The sequence below is a fragment of the Hyperolius riggenbachi genome, chromosome 6, assembly GCF_040937935.1.
Source record: "Hyperolius riggenbachi isolate aHypRig1 chromosome 6, aHypRig1.pri, whole genome shotgun sequence".
Lineage (NCBI taxonomy): Eukaryota > Metazoa > Chordata > Amphibia > Anura > Hyperoliidae > Hyperolius > Hyperolius riggenbachi.
The window spans coordinates 1323451-1346550 of record NC_090651.1 but is presented as its reverse complement, the minus strand read 5'-3'; the positions used below and the strand labels follow the sequence as shown (position 1 = coordinate 1346550).

The window sequence follows — 23100 nt, the reverse complement described above, 5'->3', positions numbered from 1 at the left end:
TCGATTGATCAGAAATCGATTCTATCAACTTGTGGCAGATTTCGATGGATTTGATCTGGCAGGATGGAAAATCTAGGTCAATCTGCTGCTGGCAGCAGATCAGAGGCCCATAGAATTGCATTGGAGCCAATGGACCAATAATGCATTTAGATAGATTTCCAATAGATTTAATTCTGAATTCTATTAGAAATCTGTTTGACTTGACAAGCAACTGAGAGAAATCTATCTGATGGCCGAATCTGCTGCAAATCTATAAGTGTATGGCCATCATTACTCCTGACACAGGCAGGCCCAGTTGGCTTCTATATTCAGGTTTGGCTGATATCTGATCTGCGCTCCTCCGGTCAGCCTGGGATCAGATGTCAGCTCCTGCTCCGGGAATGGGGAGGGGTAACAATGGGTTAATGAACAGATGGCGGAGTGTTTAACCATCTGCTTGCCACAACCCACAATGCATCTGTCCTCACGCTTGCCTTATAATTAACAGTCATAGGAGAAAACCTGACAGCAGCTTCTCTCTGACGGCAAAACACTGAATAACAATAATTCTAATGCTAATGTTATGCAATGTGAAAGTGGCCCAAACAAATCCCGAAGCAGCTGCTGTGGCTCTATAAGCCCGGTTCACACTGGAAATTACGTGGCAAAAGGATCCGTGACAATAGATCTGATAACCGGTCAATCTGATCCGTTTTCACTCCATTGCCGTTCAGCTGCTTCTGCTCAGTTTCCGCTGATTTTACTGGATACAATGTTGCCATTCAGCTGCTTCTGCTCCGTTTCCGCGGATTTTGCTGGATACAATGTTGCCGTTCAGCAGCTTCTGTTCCGTTTCCGCGGAATTTGCCGGATACAATGTTGCCGTTCAGCAGCTTCTGTTCCGTTTCCGCGGATTTTGCTGGATACAATGTTGCCGTTCAGCTGCTCCCGTTCCGTTTCCGCGGATTTTGCTGGATACAATGTTGCTGCTCAGCTGCTCCCGTTCCGTTTCCGCGGATTTTGCTGGATACAATGTTGCCACTCAGCTGCTTCTGTCCCGTTGCCGCAGATTTTGCTGGATACAATGTTGCCGTTCAGCTGCTTCCGTTCCGTTTCCGCGGATTTTGCTGGATACAATGTTGCTGCTCAGCTGCTTCTGTTCGGTTTCCGTGGATTTTGCTGGATACAATGTTGCTGCTCAGCTGCTCCCGTTCCGTCTCCGCAGATTTTGCTGGATACAATGTTGCTGCTCAGCTGCTTCTGTTCGGTTTCCGTGGATTTTGCTGGATACAATGTTGCTGCTCAGCTGCTTCCGTTCCCTCTCCGCAGATTTTGCTGGATACAATGTTGCTGCTCAGCTGCTTCTGTTCCGTCTCCGCGGATTTTGCTGGATACAATGTTGCTGCTCAGCTGCTTCCGTTCCGTTTCCGCAGATTTTGTTAGATACAATGTTGCTTCTCAGCAGCTTCCGTTCCGTCTCCGCGGATTTTGCTGGATACAATGTTGCTGCTCAGCTGCTTCTGTCCCGTTGCCGCGGATTTTGCTGGATACAATGTTGCCGCTCAGCTGCTTCTGTCCCGTTGCCGCAGATTTTGCTGGATACAATGTTGCTGCTCAGCTGCTTCCGTTCCGTCTCCGCGAATTTTGCTGGATACAATGTTGCTGCTCAGCTGCTTCCGTTCCGTCTCCGCGGATTTTGCTGGATACAATGTTGCCGTTCAGCTGCTTCCGTTCCGTTTCTGCGGATTTTGCTGGATACAATGTTGCCATTCAAAATATACGCGTTTAGTCACAATGACTATAGTTGCTCTGCGCTTAATCCACAAAAACCTAAAAATTATACAGTTTATAATTACATATACAGTACAATCCTACACTTTTGCTTTTATACAGCTGCACCAGGCTGCATAGTGTAGGAAAAGTAAATCAGTCCAGCTCAATGCCCTCAACACTGTCCCGATTCAATATTCAATACAAATAAAAAGTCCAAATCAATGCGACTTTTATGCTTTGCTGTAGTCAGAATAAAAGCGAGCTATTCCTTATTGTAAAATCCACATAAACTTGACCAGCGCTGCGTAGTAAAACAGTGTGTCACTCCCACCACCAACACCTAATGGAGAGCGGCTCACCAAATTTGTTGGACCACAAATCACAATGGTCAGATGCGCATGTGGGGCATTCAAGGCTCCCCTCGCCTGAACGATCCGTTCCACCCTTGCAGCAGTCACCATATGCAGGTTGAGACCCAATACTTGCACTTTAGCGTTTCCTCAGAATGAAAAAAACAACGCTCATAGTGCGATACTGTATAAAAACTTTAAAATTTATTCCAGGTTTGCACTTACAGATTTTGCAGAGTTTTGAAAGCATAGAGTTTTGCCACGGGCTCTCCCCCGTCTGGCCTCCCGATCTGGCCAGCAAGTATCCTCAATCCCTCTGTGTGGAGATCCTCCAGCTTCCTCCTCTGGTCTGTAATGTTTCAAGCATGCCGTTCGTAGCTCCGCCCTATCGATTTCGTCACAAACACATGACTCATCAGGGGCTCGGAGCTACCTCGGCACTTCCTCACTAATAATGGTGCCATTTAGCTGGTTCCATTCCCGCGGATTTTGCTGGATACAATGTTGCCACTCAGCCGCTTCTGTTCCGTGTCCGCGGCTTTTGCTGGATACAATGTTGCTGCTCAGCTGCTTGCGTTCCGTTTCCGCAGATTTTGTTGGATACAATGTTGCTGCTCAGCTGCTTCTGTTCCGTTTCCACAGATTTTGCCGGATACAATGTTGCTGCTCAGCTGCTTCTGTTCCGTCTCAGCGGATTTTGCTGGATACAATGTTGCCGGTCAGCTGCTTCTGTTCCGTTGCCGCAGATTTTGCTGGATACAATGTTGCTATTCAGCAGCTTCTGTTCCGTTTCCACGGATTTTGCTGGATACAATGTTGCTGCTCAGCTGCTTCTGTTCCGTTTCCGCGGATTTTGCTGGATATAATGTTGCCGTTCAGCTGCTTCCATTCCGTTTCTGCAGATTTTGTTGGATACAATGTTGCTGCTCAGCTGCTTCTGTTCCGTTTCCGCGGATTTTGCTGGATACAATGTTGCCGTTCAGCTGCTTCTGTTCCATTTCCGCGGATTTTTCTGGATACAATGTTGCCGTTCAGCTGCTTCCGTTCCGTTTCCGCAGATTTTGCTGGATACAATGTTGCCGTTCAGCTGCTTCCGTTCCCGCGGATTTTGCTGGATACAATGTTGCCGTTCAGCTGCTTCCGTTCCGTTTCCACGGATTTTGCTGGATACAATGTTGCTGCTCAGCTGCTTCTGTTCCGTCTCCGCGGATTTTGCTGGATACAATGTTGCTGCTCAGCTGCTTGCATTCCGTGTCCGCAGATTTTGTTGGATACAATGTTGCCGGTCAGCGGCTTCCGTTCGGTTTCCGTAGATTTTGCTGGATACAATGATGCTGGTCAGCTGCTTCCGTTCCGTCTCCGTGGATTTTGCTGGATACAATGTTGCTGCTCAGCTGCTTCCATTCCCTCTCCGCAGATTTTGCTGGATACAATGTTGCTGCTCAGCTGCTTCTGTTCCGTTTCCGCGGATTTTTCTGGATACAATGTTGCCGGTCAGCTGCTTCTGTTCGGTTTCCGTAGATTTTGCTGGATACAATGTTGCTGCTCAGCTGCTTCCGTTCCCTCTCCGCAGATTTTGCTGGATACAATGCTGCCGTTCAGCTGCTTCTGTTCCGTTTCAGCGGATTTTTCTGGATACAATGTTGCCACTCAGCTGCTTCCGTTCGGTTTCCGTGGATTTTGCTGGATACAATGTTGCCGCTCAGCTGCTTCCGTTCCGTCTCCGCGGATTTTGCTGGATACAATGTTGCCGTTCAGCTGCTTCCGTTCCGTCTCCGCGGATTTTGCTGGATACAATGTTGCTGCTCAGCTGCTTCCGTTCCGTTTCCGCAGATATTGCTGGATACAATGTTGCTGCTCAGCTGCTTCCGTTCCGTCTCCGCGGCTTTTGCTATATACAATGTTGCCGTTCAGCTGCTTCCGTTCCGACTCCGTGGATTTTGCTGGATACAATGTTGCTGCTTAGCTGCTTCTGTTCCGTTTCCGCAGATTTTGCTGGATACAATGTTGCCATTCAGCTGCTTCCGTTCCGTCTCCGCGGCTTTTGCTGGATACAATGTTGCCGCTCAGCTGCTTCCGTTCCGACTCCGTGGATTTTGCTGGATACAATGTTGCCGTTCAGCTGCTTCCGTTCCGTTTCCACAGATTTTGCTGGATACAATGTTGCTGCTCAGCTGCTTCTGTTCCGTCTCCGCGGATTTTGCTGGATACAATGTTGCTGCTCAGCTGCTTCTGTTCCGTTTCCGCGGATTTTGCTGGATACAATGTTGCTGCTCAGCTGCTTCCGTTCCGTCTCCGCGGCTTTTGCTATATACAATGTTGCCGTTCAGCTGCTTCCGTTCCGACTCCGTGGATTTTGCTGGATACAATGTTGCTGCTTAGCTGCTTCTGTTCCATTTCCGCAGATTTTGCTGGATACAATGTTGCCATTCAGCTGCTTCCGTTCCGTCTCCGCGGCTTTTGCTGGATACAATGTTGCTGCTCAGCTGCTTCCGTTCCGACTCCGTGGATTTTGCTGGATACAATGTTGCCGTTCAGCTGCTTCCGTTCCGTTTCCACAGATTTTGCTGGATACAATGTTGCTGCTCAGCTGCTTCTGTTCCGTCTCCGCGGATGTTGCTGGATACAATGTTGCTGCTCAGCTGCTTCTGTTCCGTCTCCGCGGATTTTGCTGGATACAATGTTGCTGCTCAGCTGCTTCTGTTCCGTCTCCGCGGATTTTGCTGGATACAATGTTGCTGCTCAGCTGCTTCTGTTCCGTTTCCGCGGATTTTGCTGGATATAATGTTGCCGTTCAGCTGCTTCCATTCCGTTTCTGCAGATTTTGTTGGATACAATGTTGCCGTTCAGCTGCTTCCGTTCCATTTCCGCGGATTTTTCTGGATACAATGTTGCCGTTCAGCTGCTTCCGTTCCATTTCCGCGGATTTTTCTGGATACAATGTTGCCGTTCAGCTGCTTCTGTTCTGTTTCCGCAGATTTTGCTGGATACAATGTTGCCGTTCAGCTGCTTCCGTTCCCGCAGATTTTGCTGGATACAATGTTGCCGTTCAGCTGCTTCCGTTCCCGCGGATTTTGCTGGATACAATGTTGCTGATCAGCTGCTTCTGTTCCGTCTCCGCGGATTTTGCTGGATACAATGTTGCTGCTCAGCTGCTTGCATTCCGTGTCCGCAGATTTTGTTGGATACAATGTTGCCGGTCAGCGGCTTCCATTCCCTCTCCGCAGATTTTGCTGGATACAATGTTGCTGCTCAGCTGCTTCTGTTCCGTTTCCACGGATTTTTCTGGATACAATGTTGCCGGTCAGCTGCTTCCGTTCGGTTTCCGTAGATTTTGCTGGATACAATGTTGCTGCTCAGCTGCTTCCATTCCCTCTCCGCAGATTTTGCTGGATACAATGTTGCTGCTCAGCTGCTTCTGTTCCGTTTCCGCGGATTTTTCTGGATACAATGTTGCTGCTCAGCTGCTTCCGTTCCGTCTCCACGGCTTTTGCTGGATACAATGTTGCTGCTCAGCTGCTTCCGTTTCCTCTACGCAGATTTTGCTGGATACAATGTTGCCGTTCAGCTGCTTCTGTTCCGTTTCCGCGGATTTTTCTGGATACAATGTTGCCACTCAGCTGCTTCCGTTCGGTTTCCGTGGATTTTGCTGGATACAATGTTGCTGCTCAGCTGCTTCTGTTCCGTCTCCGCGGATTTTGCTGGATACAATGTTGCCGCTCAGCTGCTTCCGTTCCGTCTCCGCGGATTTTGCTGGATACAATGTTGCTGCTCAGCTGCTTCCGTTCCGTTTCCGCAGATTTTGCTGGATACAATGTTGCTGCTCAGCTGCTTCCGTTCCGTCTCCGCGGCTTTTGCTATATACAATGTTGCCGTTCAGCTGCTTCCGTTCCGACTCCGTGGATTTTGCTGGATACAATGTTGCTGCTCAGCTGCTTCTGTTCCGTTTCCGCAGATTTTGCTGGATACAATGTTGCCGCTCAGCTGCTTCCGTTCCGTTTCCGCAGATTTTGCTGGATACAATGTTGCCGCTCAGCTGCTTCCGTTCCGACTCCGTGGATTTTGCTGGATACAATGTTGCCGTTCAGCTGCTTCCGTTCCGTCTCCGCGGCTTTTGCTGGATACAATGTTGCCGTTCAGCTGCTTCCGTTCCGTTTCCACGGATTTTGCTGGATACAATGTTGCTGCTCAGCTGCTTCCGTTCCGTTTCCACGGATTTTGCTGGATACAATGTTGCTTCTCAGCTGCTTCCGTTCCGTCTCCGTGGATTTTGCTGGATACAATGTTGCTGTTCAGCTGCTTCCGTTCCGTTTCCGTGGATTTTGCTGGAGAAAATGTTGCTGCTCAGCTGCTTCCGTTCCGTTTCCACGGATTTTGCTGGATACAATGTTGCTTCTCAGCCGCTTCCGTTCCGTCTCCGTGGATTTTGCTGGATACAATGTTGCTGCTTAGCTGCTTCTGTTCCGTTTCCGCAGATTTTGCTGGATACAATGTTGCCATTCAGCTGCTTCCGTTCCGTCTCCGCGGCTTTTGCTGGATACAATGTTGCTGCTCAGCTGCTTCCGTTCCGACTCCGTGGATTTTGCTGGATACAATGTTGCCGTTCAGCTGCTTCCGTTCCGTTTCCACAGATTTTGCTGGATACAATGTTGCTGCTCAGCTGCTTCTGTTCCGTCTCCGCGGATTTTGCTGGATACAATGTTGCTGCTCAGCTGCTTCTGTTCCGTTTCCGCGGATTTTGCTGGATACAATGTTGCTGCTCAGCTGCTTCCGTTCCGTCTCCGCGGCTTTTGCTATATACAATGTTGCCGTTCAGCTGCTTCCGTTCCGACTCCGTGGATTTTGCTGGATACAATGTTGCTGCTTAGCTGCTTCTGTTCCATTTCCGCAGATTTTGCTGGATACAATGTTGCCATTCAGCTGCTTCCGTTCCGTCTCCGCGGCTTTTGCTGGATACAATGTTGCTGCTCAGCTGCTTCCGTTCCGACTCCGTGGATTTTGCTGGATACAATGTTGCCACTCAGCTGCTTCCGTTCCGTTTCCACAGATTTTGCTGGATACAATGTTGCTGCTCAGCTGCTTCTGTTCCGTCTCCGCGGATTTTGCTGGATACAATGTTGCTGCTCAGCTGCTTCTGTTCCGTCTCCGCGGATTTTGCTGGATACAATGTTGCTGCTCAGCTGCTTCTGTTCCGTTTCCGCGGATTTTGCTGGATACAATGTTGCCGTTCAGCTGCTTCCATTCCGTTTCTGCAGATTTTGTTGGATACAATGTTGCCGTTCAGCTGCTTCCGTTCCATTTCCGCGGATTTTTCTGGATACAATGTTGCCGTTCAGCTGCTTCCGTTCCATTTCCGCAGATTTTGCTGGATACAATGTTGCCGTTCAGCTGCTTCCGTTCCCGCGGATTTTGCTGGATACAATGTTGCTGATCAGCTGCTTCTGTTCTGTCTCCGCGGATTTTGCTGGATACAATGTTGCTGCTCAGCTGCTTCTGTTCCGTTTCCGCGGATTTTTCTGGATACAATGTTGCCGGTCAGCTGCTTCCGTTCGGTTTCCGCAGATTTTGCTGGATACAATGTTGCTGCTCAGCTGCTTCTGTTCCGTTTCCGCGGATTTTTCTGGATACAATGTTGCTGCTCAGCTGCTTCTGTTCCGTCTCCGCGGATTTTGCTGGATACAATGTTGCCGCTCAGCTGCTTCCGTTCCGTCTCCGCGGATTTTGCTGGATACAATGTTGCTGCTCAGCTGCTTCCGTTCCGTTTCCGCAGATTTTGCTGGATACAATGTTGCTGCTCAGCTGCTTCCGTTCCGTCTCCGCGGCTTTTGCTATATACAATGTTGCCGTTCAGCTGCTTCCGTTCCGACTCCGTGGATTTTGCTGGATACAATGTTGCTGCTCAGCTGCTTCTGTTCCGTTTCCGCAGATTTTGCTGGATACAATGTTGCCGCTCAGCTGCTTCCGTTCCGTTTCCGCAGATTTTGCTGGATACAATGTTGCCGCTCAGCTGCTTCCGTTCCGACTCCGTGGATTTTGCTGGATACAATGTTGCCGTTCAGCTGCTTCCGTTCCGTCTCCGCGGCTTCTGCTGGATACAATGTTGCCGTTCAGCTGCTTCCGTTCCGACTCCGTGGATTTTGCTGGATACAATGTTGCTGCTCAGCTGCTTCCGTTCCGTTTCCACGGATTTTGCTGGATACAATGTTGCTTCTCAGCTGCTTCCGTTCCGTCTCCGTGGATTTTGCTGGATACAATGTTGCTGTTCAGCTGCTTCCGTTCCGTTTCCGTGGATTTTGCTGGAGAAAATGTTGCTGCTCAGCTGCTTCCGTTCCGTTTCCACGGATTTTGCTGGATACAATGTTGCTGCTCAGCTGCTTCCGTTCCGTCTCCGCGGATTTTGCTGGATAGAATGTTGCCGTTCAGCTGCTTCCGTTCGGTTTCCGTGGATTTTGCTGGATACAATGTTGCTGCTCAGCTGCTTCTGTTCCGTCTCCGCGGATTTTGCTGGATACAATGTTGCCGCTCAGCTGCTTCCGTTCCGTCTCCGCGGATTTTGCTGGATACAATGTTGCTGCTCAGCTGCTTCCGTTCCGTTTCCGCAGATTTTGCTGGATACAATGTTGCTGCTCAGCTGCTTCCGTTCCGTCTCCGCGGCTTTTGCTATATACAATGTTGCCGTTCAGCTGCTTCCGTTCCGACTCCGTGGATTTTGCTGGATACAATGTTGCTGCTCAGCTGCTTCTGTTCCGTTTCCGCAGATTTTGCTGGATACAATGTTGCCGCTCAGCTGCTTCCGTTCCGTTTCCGCAGATTTTGCTGGATACAATGTTGCCGCTCAGCTGCTTCCGTTCCGACTCCGTGGATTTTGCTGGATACAATGTTGCCGTTCAGCTGCTTCCGTTCCGTCTCCGCGGCTTTTGCTGGATACAATGTTGCCGTTCAGCTGCTTCCGTTCCGACTCCGTGGATTTTGCTGGATACAATGTTGCTGCTCAGCTGCTTCCGTTCCGTTTCCACGGATTTTGCTGGATACAATGTTGCTTCTCAGCTGCTTCCGTTCCGTCTCCGTGGATTTTGCTGGATACAATGTTGCTGTTCAGCTGCTTCCGTTCCGTTTCCGTGGATTTTGCTGGAGAAAATGTTGCTGCTCAGCTGCTTCCGTTCCGTTTCCACGGATTTTGCTGGATACAATGTTGCTTCTCAGCCGCTTCCGTTCCGTCTCCGTGGATTTTGCTGGATACAATGTTGCTGCTCAGCTGCTTCCGTTCCGTTTCCGTGGATTTTGCTGGATACAATGTTGCTGCTCAGCTGCTTCCGTTCCGTTTCCACGGATTTTGCTGGATACAATGTTGCTTCTCAGCTGCTTCCGTTCCGTTTCCGCGGATTTTGCTGGATACAATGTTGCTTCTCAGCTGCTTCCGTTCCCTCTCCGCAGATTTTGCTGGATACAATGTTGCTGCTCAGCTGCTTCTGTTCCGTTTCCGCGGATTTTGCTGGATACAATGTTGCCGGTCAGCTGCTTCCGTTCGGTTTCTGTAGATTTTGCTGGATACAATGTTGCTGCTCAGCTGCTTCCGTTCCGTCTCCACGGCTTTTGCTGGATACAATGTTGCTGCTCAGCTGCTTCCGTTCCCTCTCCGCAGATTTTGCTGGATACAATGTTGCCGTTCAGCTGCTTCTGTTCAGTTTCCGTGGATTTTTCTGGATACAATGTTGCTGCTCAGCTGCTTCCGTTCCGTCTCCGCGGATTTTGCTGGATACAATGTTGCTTCTCAGCTGCTTCCGTTCGGTTTCCGTGGATTTTGCTGGATACAATGTTGCTGCTCAGCTGCTTCCGTTCGGTTTCCGTGGATTTTGCTGGATACAATGTTGCCGTTCAGCAGCTTCTGTTCCGTTTCCGCGGATTTTGCTGGATACAATGTTGCCGTTCAGCTGCTTTCGTTCTGTCTCCGTGGATTTTCTGGATACAATGTTGCCATTCAGCTGCTTCCGTTCCGTCTCCGCGGATTTTGCTGGATACAATGTTGCTTCTCAGCTGCTTCCGTTCGGTTTCCGTGGATTTTGCTGGATACAATGTTGCTGCTCAGCTGCTTCCGTGGATTTTGCAGGATACAATGTTGCCGTTCAGCAGCTTCTGTTCCGTTTCCGCGGATTTTGCTGGATACAATGTTGCCGTTCAGCTGCTTTCGTTCTGTCTCCGTGGATTTTCTGGATACAATGTTGCTGCTCAGCTGCTTCTGTTCCGTTTCCGCGGATTTTGCTGGATACAATGTTGCTGCTCAGCTGCTTCCGTTCCGTCTCCGCGGATTTTGCTGGATACAATGTTGCCGTTCAGCTGCTTTCGTTCTGTCTCCGTGGATTTTACTGGATACAATGTTGCCGCTCAGCTGCTTCCGTTCCGTCTCCGCGGATTTTGCTGGATACAATGTTGCCGTTCAGCTGCTTTCGTTCTGTCTCCGTGGATTTTACTGGATACAATGTTGCTGCTCAGCTGCTTCCGTTCCGTCTCCGCGGATTTTGCTGGATAGAATGTTGCCGTTCAGCTGCTTCCGTTCCGTTTCCGCAGATTTTGCTGGATACAATGTTGCTGCTCAGCTGCTTCTGTTCCGTCTCCGCGGATTTTGCTGGATACAATGTTGCCGTTCAGCTGCTTCCGTTCCGTTTCCGCAGATTTTGCTGGATACAATGTTGCTGTTCAGCTGCTTCCGTTCCGTTTCCGCAGATTTTGCTGGATACAATGTTGCCGTTCAGCTGCTTCCATTCCGTTTCCGCGGATTTTGCTGGATAGAACGTTCCTGTTTCTTCACCAGTTATTTTCTCATTGCCCACAATGCAGCGCTTCTGCTCACATTCCGCTGGGCTCAGCTGTCCGGAACAATTGCTGCAGGGAGGAAACCTGCAGCCTGCTCAGCGGATCGTGCGGGACGGACCAATGTGAGCGGATCCATAGGATAACATTGTATCCGTTAGGATCAGTTCCCTTCCGATCCGCTTTTTAACACTAATGTGAATCAGGCCTTAAGCTGCATAAATTTGTATAAAACCGTAATTGGCGCAGTACTTTAAAATTAGTGCAGAAAAAAAAGCTATTTTCAATCCTACTGACCCGACCACCATGTGAGGAGTTATTTTATGTGACTTCAAGGGAACCTAAACTGAGAAGGATATGGATGTTTCCTTTTAAAATAATACCAGGTGCCTGTCTCTTGCTGATCCTGTGTCTCTAATACTTTTAGCCACAGCCCCTGAACAAGCATGCAGATCAGGTGCTCTGACTGAAGCCAGACTGGATTAGCTGGATTAGATTGTACCTCAGCTACAGATTACAGAGATCAGTGCGGAAAGTAGAGCAAAAGTCAGCCACATTGTGCCAAGTCAGGCGGAGCAACACTATTATAGATTTTCTGGCACTCTGAACATCCGAATTCCAACAGGCAATAACACTGCGAGCCAACAACTGGCAGTGACAGCTGAGATCGCACAGATCCTCACACTGCGAGCCAACAACTGGCAGTGACAGCTGAGATCGCACAGATCCTTACACTGCTAGCCAACAACTGGCAGTGACAGCTGAGATCGCACAGATCCTCACACTGCGAGCCAACAACTGGCAGTGAAAGCTGAGATCGCACAGATCCTCACACTGCGAGCCAACAACTGGCAGTGACAGCGGAGATCGCACAGATCCTCACACTGCGAGCCAACAACTGGCAGTGACAGCTGAGATCGCACAGATCCTCACACTGCGAGCCAACAACTGGCAGTGACAGCTGAGATCGCACAGATCCTCACACTGCGAGCCAACAACTGGCAGTGAAAGCTGAGATCGCACAGATCCTCACACTGCGAGCCAACAACTGGCAGTGACAGCTGAGATCGCACAGATCCCCACACTGCGAGTCAACAACTGGCAGTGACAGCTGAGATTGCACAGATCCTCACACTGCGAGCCAACAACTGGCAGTGACAGCTGAGATCGCACAGATCCCCACACTGCGAGCCAACAACTGGCAGTGACAGCAGAGATCGCACAGATCCCCACACTGCGAGCCAACAACTGGCAGTGACAGCTGAGATCGCACAGATCCCCACACTGCGAGCCAACAACTGGCAGTGACAGCTGAGATTGCACAGATCCTCACACTGCGACCCAACAACTGGCAGTGACAGTGGAGATCGCACAGATCCTCACACTGCGAGCCAACAACTGGCAGTGACAGCTGAGATCGCACAGATCCCCACACTGCGAGTCAACAACTGGCAGTGACAGCTGAGATTGCACAGATCCTCACACTGCGAGCCAACAACTGGCAGTGACAGCTGAGATCGCACAGATCCCCACACTGCGAGCCAACAACTGGCAGTGACAGCAGAGATCGCACAGATCCCCACACTGCGAGCCAACAACTGGCAGTGACAGCTGAGATCGCACAGATCCCCACACTGCGAGCCAACAACTGGCAGTGACAGCTGAGATTGCACAGATCCTCACACTGCGACCCAACAACTGGCAGTGACAGTGGAGATCGCACAGATCCTCACACTGCGAGCCAACAACTGGCAGTGACAGCAGAGATCCCCACACTGCGAGCGAGCCAACAACTGGCAGTGACAGCTGAGATCGCACAGATCCTCACACTGCGAGCTAACAACTGGCAGTGACAGCTGAGATCATACAGATCCCCACACTGCGAGCCAACAACTGGCAGTGACAGCTGAGATCGTACAGATCCCCACACTGCGAGCCAACAACTGGCAGTGACCGCTGAGATCGTACAGATCCCCACACTGCGAGCCAACAACTGGCAGTGACAGCTGATATCGTACAGATCCTCACACTGCGAGCCAACAACTGTCAGTGACAGCTGATATCGCACAGATCCTCACACTGCGAGCCAACAACTGGCAGTGACAGCGGAGATCGCACAGATCCCCACACTGCGAGCCAACAACTGTCAGTGACAGCTGATATCGCACAGATCCTCACACTGCGAGCCAACAACTGGCAGTGACAGCGGAGATCGCACAGATCCACACACTGCGAGCCAACAACTGGCAGTGACAGCTGAGATCGCACAGATCCTCACACTGCGAGCCAACAACTGGCAGTGACAGCTGAGATCGCACAGATCCTCACACTGCGACCCAACAACTGGCAGTGACAGCAGATATCGCACAGATCCTCACACTGCTAGCCAACAACTGGCAGTGACAGCTGAGATCGCACAGATCCTCACACTGCGAGCCAACAACTGGCAGTGACAGCTGAGATCGCACAGATCCTCACACTGCGAGCAAACAAATGGCAGTGACAGCTGAGATCGCACAGATCCTCACACTGCTAGCAAACAAATGGCAGTGACAGCTGAGATCGCACAGATCCTCACACTGGGAGCCAACAACTGGCAGTGACAGCTGAGATCGCACAGATCCTCACACTGCGACCCAACAACTGGCAGTGACTGCAGAGATCATACAGATCCTCACACTGCGAGCCAACAACTGGCAGTGACAGAGGAGATCGCACAGATCCCCACTTTGCGAGCCAACAACTGGCAGTGACAGCTGAGATCGCACAGATCCTTACACTGCTAGCCAACAACTGGCAGTGACAGCTGAGATCGCACAGATCCTCACACTGCCAGCCAACAACTGGCAGTGACAGCTGAGATCGCACAGATCCTTACACTGCTAGCCAACAACTGGCAGTGACAGCTGAGATCGCACAGATCCTCACACTGCGAGCCAACAACTGGCAGTGAAAGCTGAGATCGCACAGATCCTCACACTGCGAGCCAACAACTGGCAGTGACAGCGGAGATCGCACAGATCCTCACACTGCGAGCCAACAACTGGCAGTGACAGCGGATATCGCACAGATCCTCACACTGCTAGCCAACAACTGGCAGTGACAGCTGAGATCGCACAGATCCTCACACTGGGAGCCAACAACTGGCAGTGACAGCGGATATCGCACAGATCCTCACACTGCTAGCCAACAACTGGCAGTGACAGCTGAGATCGAACAGATCCTCACACTGCGAGCCAACAACTGGCAGTGACAGTGGAGATCGCACAGATCCCCACACTGCGAGCCAACAACTGGCAGTGACAGCTGAGATTGCACAGATTCCCACACTGCGAGCCAACAACTGGCAGTGACAGTGGAGATCGCACAGATCCTCACACTGCGAGCCAACAACTGGCAGTGACAGCTGAGATCGCACAGATCCTTACACTGCGAGCCAACAACTGTCAGTGACTGCAGAGATCATACAGATCCTCACACTGCGAGCCAACAACTGGCAGTGACAGCTGAGATCGCACAGATCCTCACACTGCGAGCCAACAACTGGCAGTGACAGCTGAGATCGCACAGATCCTCACACTGGGAGCCAACAACTGGCAGTGACAGCGGATATCGCACAGATCCTCACACTGCTAGCCAACAACTGGCAGTGACAGCTGAGATCGAACAGATCCTCACACTGCGAGCCAACAACTGGCAGTGACAGTGGAGATCGCACAGATTCCCACACTGCGAGCCAACAACTGGCAGTGACAGTGGAGATCGCACAGATTCCCACACTGCGAGCCAACAACTGGCAGTGACAGCGGAGATCGCACAGATCCACACACTGCGAGCCAACAACTGTCAGTGACTGCGGAGATCGCACAGATCCTCACACTGCGACCCAACAACTGGCAGTGACAGCGGATATCGTTTAAATCCCCACACTGCAAGCCAACAACTGGTAGTGACAGTGGACAGCTGCATGGAGTCTGTATGCATGTATGAGAGCTGCATGGAGTGTGTACGCATGTAGGAGAGCTGCAAGGAGTGTGTATGCATGTAGGAGAGCTGCACGGAGTCTGTATGCATGTAGGAGAGCTGCACGGAGTCTGTATGCATGTAGGAGAGCTGCATGGAGTGTGTATGCATGTAGGAGAGCCGCACGGAGTCTGTATGCATGTAGGAGAGCTGCATGGAGTGTGTATGCATGTAGGACAGCTGCATGGAGTCTGTATGCATGTAGGAGAGCTGTGTGGAGTCTGTATGCATGTAGGAGAGCTGCATGGAGTGTGTATGCATGTAGGAGAGCTGCACGGAGTCTGTATGCATGTAGGAGAGCTGCACGGAGTCTGTATGCATGTAGGAGAGCTGCATGGAGTGTGTATGCATGTAGGAGAGCTGCATGGAGTGTGTATGCATGTAGGAGAGCCGCATGGAGTCTGTATGCATGTAGGAGAGCTGCATGGAGTCAATATGCATGTAGGAGAGCTGCATGGAGTGTGTATGCATGTATGAGAGCTGCATGGAGTGTGTATGCATGTATGAGAGCTGCATGGAGTGTGTATGCATGTATGAGCGCTGCATGGAGTCTGTATGCATGTATGAGAGCTGCATGGAGTGTGTATGCATGTAGGAGAGCTGCATGGAGTGCGTATGCATGTAGGAGAGCTGCATGGAGTCTGTACGCATGTAGGAGAGCTGCATGGAGTGTGTATGCATGTAGGAGAGCTGCATGGAGTGCGTATGCATGTAGGAGAGCTGCATGGAGTCTGTACGCATGTAGGAGAGCTGCATGGAGTGCGTATGCATGTAGGAGAGCTGCATGGAGTCTGTATGCATGTAGGAGAGCTGTATGGAGTCTGTATGAAAGCTGCATGGAGTCTGTATGCATGAATGAGATGGAAATAGTGATGATGTATTTGTAGATGATGTATAAATAGAGAGTGATGACTGGAGTCCCCGCATTGTCCTGGCACCCTCCCCCATACAGACAGGAGGGCAGAGGCTGCGGGGCACACGGGAGTACGGAGAGGCAGATATGGGGGGGCGGGGCAGGGATATCGGGGTGGCACGTGGTCTCCCCTCTCCGGTCGGGGTATGTGGGGTGGGGGAGGGGGACATAGAGGGGGGCGGGGCAGATAGAGGGGGGGGGGGGTCCCCGGTGGTCTCACCTCCTCCGCTTCTCTCGGTCGGTCCGGCGGCGCGTGCGGCGTTGAATCTGCGGTGACGTCACGAAGGGGCGGCGAGAGCTGCAGACAGGGTCACGTGCCGCGGCGTGGGCGGAGTTACACACGTGCCGAGTCATGTGACCGGGGGGCGGAGACACAAGATGGCGGCGTGCTGCGGAGCTGTGTGCTGCTGCTGCGGGGAGAGAGAGAGCCGCACCCCTGAGGAGCTGGTGAGAGACTGGCCCCGCCCCCTGCCTTGTGACTGCCCTCCACCTCCCCCCTCCTGCAGCCAGACTGAGGGGCGCTACTGCCACTCCCCCCTCCCGGGGACACATAATAGGGGCAGCACAATCCCCCCCACCAGGTGTGGCTTTCCGGGCCCCGCCTACTCCCCCCCCCCCCCCTCTTGGTGTCACATAATCCGGGCAGCACAATCCCCCCCCCCCCCCCCCCCCCGGGTATAATCAGGGCCGGGCGGAGGCAGAGGCAAGAGAGGCTCCAGCCTCAGGGCGCAGTGTAGGAGGGGGCGCACAACTCACTCAGCAATCATTCCCCTATTGTGTTTGAATCAGGGAGGAATAAGAAAAGGGGATACATGGCAGCGACTGCAAGCCAGATAACTAGAGATGAAGGTGTTGGGGGCCCTGGGGCACCTCTTAGTGTAATAGCAATCATTGGGCTTGATTCACAAAGCGGTGCAAAGTGTTTGCACGCCTGTGAAAAGCCCTTTATCACCCCTAAACTCAGTTTAGGCGTGATAAGAAGAAACTCGCGCGATCTCCCGCGCAGCGTCCATTAAGCCCTATGTGACTTTGCGCGCACAGCGCGGTGCGCTACGCGTGCAAAACTTTGCGCAGGAGCTTCGCGCGAAGAGCAGCACAAATCGGTGATAACTCAGCTTTGCACGGCTTATCACGCCTAAAGTCTTTTAGGCGTGATAACTGAGTTATCACCACTTTGTGAATCAGGGCCATTGTGTGACGGCTGGGGTGGGAGGGATGGAGGGGCGCACTTTGGTGTCTCAGCCTTGGGTGCTGGAGGACCTTGTCCCTGCTCTGGGTATAATCCCGGGGGCCACAGCTCGGGGTCACCAACTATCCCCTCCCCTCCCTCCCCAGGTGTCTCTATCCAGGCCCCACCCACTCCCCTGAACCTTCCCCAGGGGGCGCTGGTCACAATGCTGTACTATGCGGTATGTTACACTTATTTGCCAATTGATGGATATTTTCCCGGGTGCGACAGAAGTTTGGTAATTTACTGAAGTCCATTGATGAAACCCTGTTGGGTAACAGCAGAGCAGTGTGTAATAATGCCTGTGCTGTCACCATGCTGTTCCCTGCAGTGTGTAATAATGCCTGTGCTGTCACCATGCTGTTCCCTGCAGTGTGTAATAATGTCTGTGCTGTCACCAGGCTGTTCCCTGCAGTGTGTAATAATGTCTGTGCTGTCACCAGGCTGTTCCCTGCAGTGTGTAATAATGTCTGTGCTGTCACCAGGCTGTTCCCTGCAGTGTGTAATAATGTCTGTGCTGTCACCATGCTGTTCCCTGCAGTGTGTAATAATGTCTGTGCTGTCACCATGCTGTTCCCTGTAGTGTGTAATAATGCCTGTGCTGTCACCATGCTGTTCCCTGCAGTGTGTAATAATGTCTGTGCTGTCACCATGCTGTTCCCTGCAGCGTGTAATAATGTCTGTGCTGTCACCATGCTGTTCCCTGCAGTGTGTAATAATGTCTGTGCTGTCACCATGCTGTTCCCTGCAGTGTGTAATAATGTCTGTGCTGTCACCATGCTGTTCCCTGCAGTGTGTAATAATGTCTGTGCTGTCACCATGCTGTTCCCTGCAGTGTGTAGTAATGTCTGTGCTGTCACCATGCTGTTCCCTGCAGTGTGTAATAATGCCTGTGCTGTCACCATGCTGTTCCCTGCAGTGTGTAATAATGCCTGTGCTGTCACCATGCTGTTCCCTGCAGTGTGTAATAATGTCTGTGCTGTCACCATGCTGTTCCCTGCAGTGTGTAATAATGTCTGTGCTGTCACCATGCTGTTCCCTGCAGTGTGTAATAAGGTCTGTGCTGTCACCATGCTGTTCCCTGCAGTGTGTAATAATGTCTGTGCTGTCACCATGCTGTTCCCTGCAGTGTGTAATAATGTCTGTGCTGTCACCATGCTGTTCCCTGCAGTGTGTAATAATGTCTGTGCTGTCACCATGCTGTTCCCTGCAGTGTGTAATAATGTCTGTGCTGTCACCATGCTGTTCCCTGCAGCGTGTAATAATGTCTGTGCTGTCACCATGCTGTTCCCTGCAGCGTGTAATAATGTCTGTGCTGTCACCATGCTGTTCCCTGCAGTGTGTAATAAGGTCTGTGCTGTCACCATGCTGTTCCCTGCAGTGTGTAATAATGTCTGTGCTGTCACCATGCTGTTCCCTGCAGTGTGTAATAATGTCTGTGCTGTCACCATGCTGTTCCCTGTAGTGTGTAGCAATGCCTGTGCTGTCACCATGCTGTTCCCTGCAGTGTGTAATAATGTCTGTGCTGTCACCATGCTGTTCCCTGCAGCGTGTAATAATGTCTGTGCTGTCACCATGCTGTTCCCTGCAGGGTGTAATAATGTCTGTGCTGTCACCATGCTGTGCCCTGCAGCGTGTAATAATGTCTGTGCTGTCACCATGCTGTTCCCTGCAGCGTGTAATAATGTCTGTGCTGTCACCAGGCTGTTCCCTGCAGTGTGTAATAATGTCTGTGCTGTCACCATGCTGTTCCCTGCAGTGTGTAATAATGTCTGTGCTGTCACCATGCTGTTCCCTGCAGTGTGTAATAATGTCTGTGCTGTCACCAGGCTGTTCCCTGCAGTGTGTAATAATGTCTGTGCTGTCACCATACTGTTCCCTGCAGTGTGTAATAATGCCTGTGCTGTCACCATGCTGTTCCCTGCAGTGTGTAATAATGTCTGTGCTGTCACCATGCTGTGCCCTGCAGTGTGTAATAATGTCTGTGCTGTCACCAGGCTGTTCCCTGCAGTGTGTAATAATGTCTGTGCTGTCACCATGCTGTTCCCTGCAGTGTGTAATAATGTCTGTGCTGTCACCATGCTGTTCCCTGCAGTGTGTAATAATGCCTGTGCTGTCACCATGCTGTTCCCTGCAGTGTGTAATAATGTCTGTGCTGTCACCATGCTGTGCCCTGCAGTGTGTAATAATGTCTGTGCTGTCACCATGCTGTTCCCTGCAGTGTGTAATAATGTCTGTGCTGTCACCATGCTGTTCCCTGCAGTGTGTAATAATGTCTGTGCTGTCACCATGCTGTTCCCTGCAGTGTGTAATAATGTCTGTGCTGTCACCATGCTGTTCCCTGCAGTGTGTAATAATGCCTGTGCTGTCACCATGCTGTTCCCTGCAGTGTGTAATAATGCCTGTGCTGTCACCAGGCTGTTCCCTGCAGTTTGTAATAATGTCTGTGCTGTCACCAGGCTGTTCCCTGCAGTGTGTAATAATGCCTGTGCTGTCACCATGCTGTTCCCTGCAGTGTGTAATAATGTCTGTGCTGTCACCATGCTGTTCCCTGCAGTGTGTAATAATGTCTGTGCTGTCACCAGGCTGTTCCCTGCAGTGTGTAATAAGGTCTGTGCTGTCACCAGGCTGTTCCCTGCAGTGTGTAATAAGGTCTGTGCTGTCACCAGGCTGTTCCCTGCAGTGTGTAATAAGGTCTGTGCTGTCACCATGCTGTTCCCTGCAGCGTGTAATAATGTCTGTGCTGTCACCATGCTGTTCCCTGCAGCGTGTAATAATGTCTGTGCTGTCACCATGCTGTTCCCTGCAGTGTGTAATAATGTCTATGCTGTCACCAGGCTGTTCCCTGTAGTGTGTAATAATGTCTGTGCTGTCACCATGCTGTTCCCTGCAGTGTGTAATAATGTCTGTGCTGTCACCATGCTGTTCCTTGCAGTGTGTAATAATGTCTGTGCTGTCACCATGCTGTTCCCTGCAGTGTGTAATAATGTCTGTGCTGTCACCAGGCTGTTCCCTGCAGTGTGTAATAATGTCTGTGCTGTCACCATGCTGTTCCCTGCAGTGTGTAATAATGTCTGTGCTGTCACCATGCTGTTCCCTGCAGCGTGTAATAAGGTCTGTGCTGTCACCAGGCTGTTCCCTGCAGTGTGTAATAAGGTCTGTGCTGTCACCATGCTGTTCCCTGCAGCGTGTAATAATGTCTGTGCTGTCACCATGCTGTTCCCTGCAGCGTGTAATAATGTCTGTGCTGTCACCATGCTGTTCCCTGCAGTGTGTAATAATGTCTGTGCTGTCACCATGCTGTTCCCTGCAGCGTGTAATAATGTCTGTGCTGTCACCATGCTGTTCCCTGCAGGGTGTAATAATGTCTGTGCTGTCACCATGCTGTTCCCTGCAGTGTGTAATAATGTCTGTGCTGTCACCATGCTGTTCCCTGCAGTGTGTAATAAGGTCTGTGCTGTCACCATGCTGTTCCCTGCAGTGTGTAATAAGGTCTGTGCTGTCACCATGCTGTTCCCTGCAGTGTGTAATAATGTCTGTGCTGTCACCAGGCTGTTCCCTGCAGTGTGTAATAATGTCTGTGCTGTCACCATGCTGTTCCCTGCAGCATGTAATAATGTCTGTGCTGTCACCAGGCTGTTCCCTGCAGTGTGTAATCATGTCTGTGCTGTCACCATGCTGTTCCCTGCAGCGTGTAATAATGTCTGTGCTGTCACCATGCTGTTCCCTGCAGTGTGTAATAAGGTCTGTGCTGTCACCAGGCTGTTCCCTGCAGTGTGTAATAATGTCTGTGCTGTCACCATGCTGTTCCCTGCAGTGTGTAATAAGGTTTGTGCTGTCACCAGGCTGTTCCTTGTAGTGTGTAATAATGCCTGTGCTGTCACCATGCTGTTCCCTGCAGTGTGTAATAATGTCTGTGCTGTCACCATGCTGTTCCCTGCAGTGTGTAATAATGTCTGTGCTGTCACCATGCTGTTCCCTGCAGTGTGTAATAATGTCTGTGCTGTCACCATGCTGTTCCCTGCAGTGTGTAATAATGTCTGTGCTGTCACCATGCTGTTCCCTGCAGTGTGTAATAATGTCTGTGCTGTCACCATGCTGTTCCCTGCAGTGTGTAATAATGTCTGTGCTGTCACCATGCTGTTCCCTGCAGTGTGTAATAATGTCTGTGCTGTCACCATGCTGTTCCCTGCAGCGTGTAATAATGTCTGTGCTGTCACCATGCTGTTCCCTGCAGTGTGTAATAATGTCTATGCTGTTCCCTGCAGTGTGTAATAATGTCTGTGCTGTCACCATGCTGTTCCCTGCAGCGTGTAATAATGTCTGTGCTGTCACCATGCTGTTCCCTGCAGCGTGTAATAATGTCTGTGCTGTCACCATGCTGTTCCCTGCAGTGTGTAATAATGTCTGTGCTGTCACCATGCTGTTCCCTGCAGTGTGTAATAATGTCTGTGCTGTCACCATGCTGTTCCCTGCAGGGTGTAATAATGTCTGTGCTGTCACCATGCTGTTCCCTGCAGCGTGTAATAATGTCTGTGCTGTCACCATGCTGTTCCCTGCAGTGTGTAATAATGTCTGTGCTGTCACCATGCTGTTCCCTGCAGTGTGTAATAATGTCTGTGCTGTCACCATGCTGTTCCCTGCAGCGTGTAATAAGGTCTGTGCTGTCACCATGCTGTTCCCTGCAGTGTGTAATAATGTCTGTGCTGTCACCATGCTGTTCCCTGCAGTGTGTAATAATGTCTGTGCTGTCACCAGGCTGTTCCCTGCAGTGTGTAATAATGTCTGTGCTGTCACCATGCTGTTCCCTGCAGTGTGTAATAATGTCTGTGCTGTCACCAGGCTGTTCCCTGCAGTGTGTAATAATGTCTGTGCTGTCACCAGGCTGTTCCCTGCAGTGTGTAATAATGTCTGTGCTGTCACCAGGCTGTTCCCTGCAGTGTGTAATAATGTCTGTGCTGTCACCAGGCTGTTCCCTGCAGTGTGTAATAAGGCCTGTGCTGTCACCATGCTGTTCCCTGCAGTGTGTAATAATGTCTGTGCTGTCACCATGCTGTTCCCTGCAGTGTGTAATAATGTCTGTGCTGTCACCATGCTGTTCCCTGCAGTGTGTAATAATGTCTGTGCTGTCACCATGCTGTTCCCTGCAGTGTGTAGTAATGTCTGTGCTGTCACCATGCTGTTCCCTGCAGTGTGTAATAATGCCTGTGCTGTCACCATGCTGTTCCCTGCAGTGTGTAATAATGCCTGTGCTGTCACCATGCTGTTCCCTGCAGTGTGTAATAATGTCTATGCTGTCACCAGGCTGTTCCCTGTAGTGTGTAATAATGTCTGTGCTGTCACCATGCTGTTCCCTGCAGTGTGTAATAATGTCTGTGCTGTCACCATGCTGTTCCTTGCAGTGTGTAATAATGTCTGTGCTGTCACCATGCTGTTCCCTGCAGTGTGTAATAATGTCTGTGCTGTCACCAGGCTGTTCCCTGCAGTGTGTAATAATGTCTGTGCTGTCACCATGCTGTTCCCTGCAGTGTGTAATAATGTCTGTGCTGTCACCATGCTGTTCCCTGCAGCGTGTAATAAGGTCTGTGCTGTCACCAGGCTGTTCCCTGCAGCGTGTAATAATGTCTGTGCTGTCACCATGCTGTTCCCTGCAGTGTGTAATAATGTCTGTGCTGTCACCAGGCTGTTCCCTGCAGTGTGTAATAATGTCTGTGCTGTCACCATGCTGTTCCCTGCAGTGTGTAATAATGTCTGTGCTGTCACCATGCTGTTCCCTGCAGTGTGTAATAATGTCTGTGCTGTCACCATGCTGTTCCCTGCAGTGTGTAATAATGTCTGTGCTGTCACCAGGCTGTTCCCTGCAGTGTGTAATAATGTCTGTGCTGTCACCATGCTGTTCCCTGCAGTGTGTAATAATGTCTGTGCTGTCACCATGCTGTTCCCTGCAGCATGTAATAAGGTCTGTGCTGTCACCATGCTGTTCCCTGCAGCGTGTAATAAGGTCTGTGCTGTCACCATGCTGTTCC

General features: G+C 50.9%; 2 protein-coding genes across 2 annotated transcripts in view; one reads left to right on the top strand and one right to left on the bottom strand.

Moving 5' to 3' along the window:
• The window catches only part of MTHFR (methylenetetrahydrofolate reductase), a 43124-nt gene extending 26909 nt beyond the window's left edge, over positions 1-16215 (bottom strand). Inside the window, exon 1 of the mRNA XM_068238750.1 lies at positions 16067-16215. The gene's annotated coding sequence lies outside the window, so the exon portion shown is untranslated. The remainder of the gene's footprint in view (positions 1-16066) is intronic.
• CLCN6 (chloride voltage-gated channel 6) overlaps positions 16198-23100 on the top strand; it is a 282298-nt gene continuing 275395 nt past the window's right edge. The window contains exon 1 of the mRNA XM_068238749.1: positions 16198-16293. Coding sequence (XP_068094850.1) covers positions 16225-16293 — 69 coding nt within the window. The 5' untranslated portion in view covers positions 16198-16224. The remainder of the gene's footprint in view (positions 16294-23100) is intronic.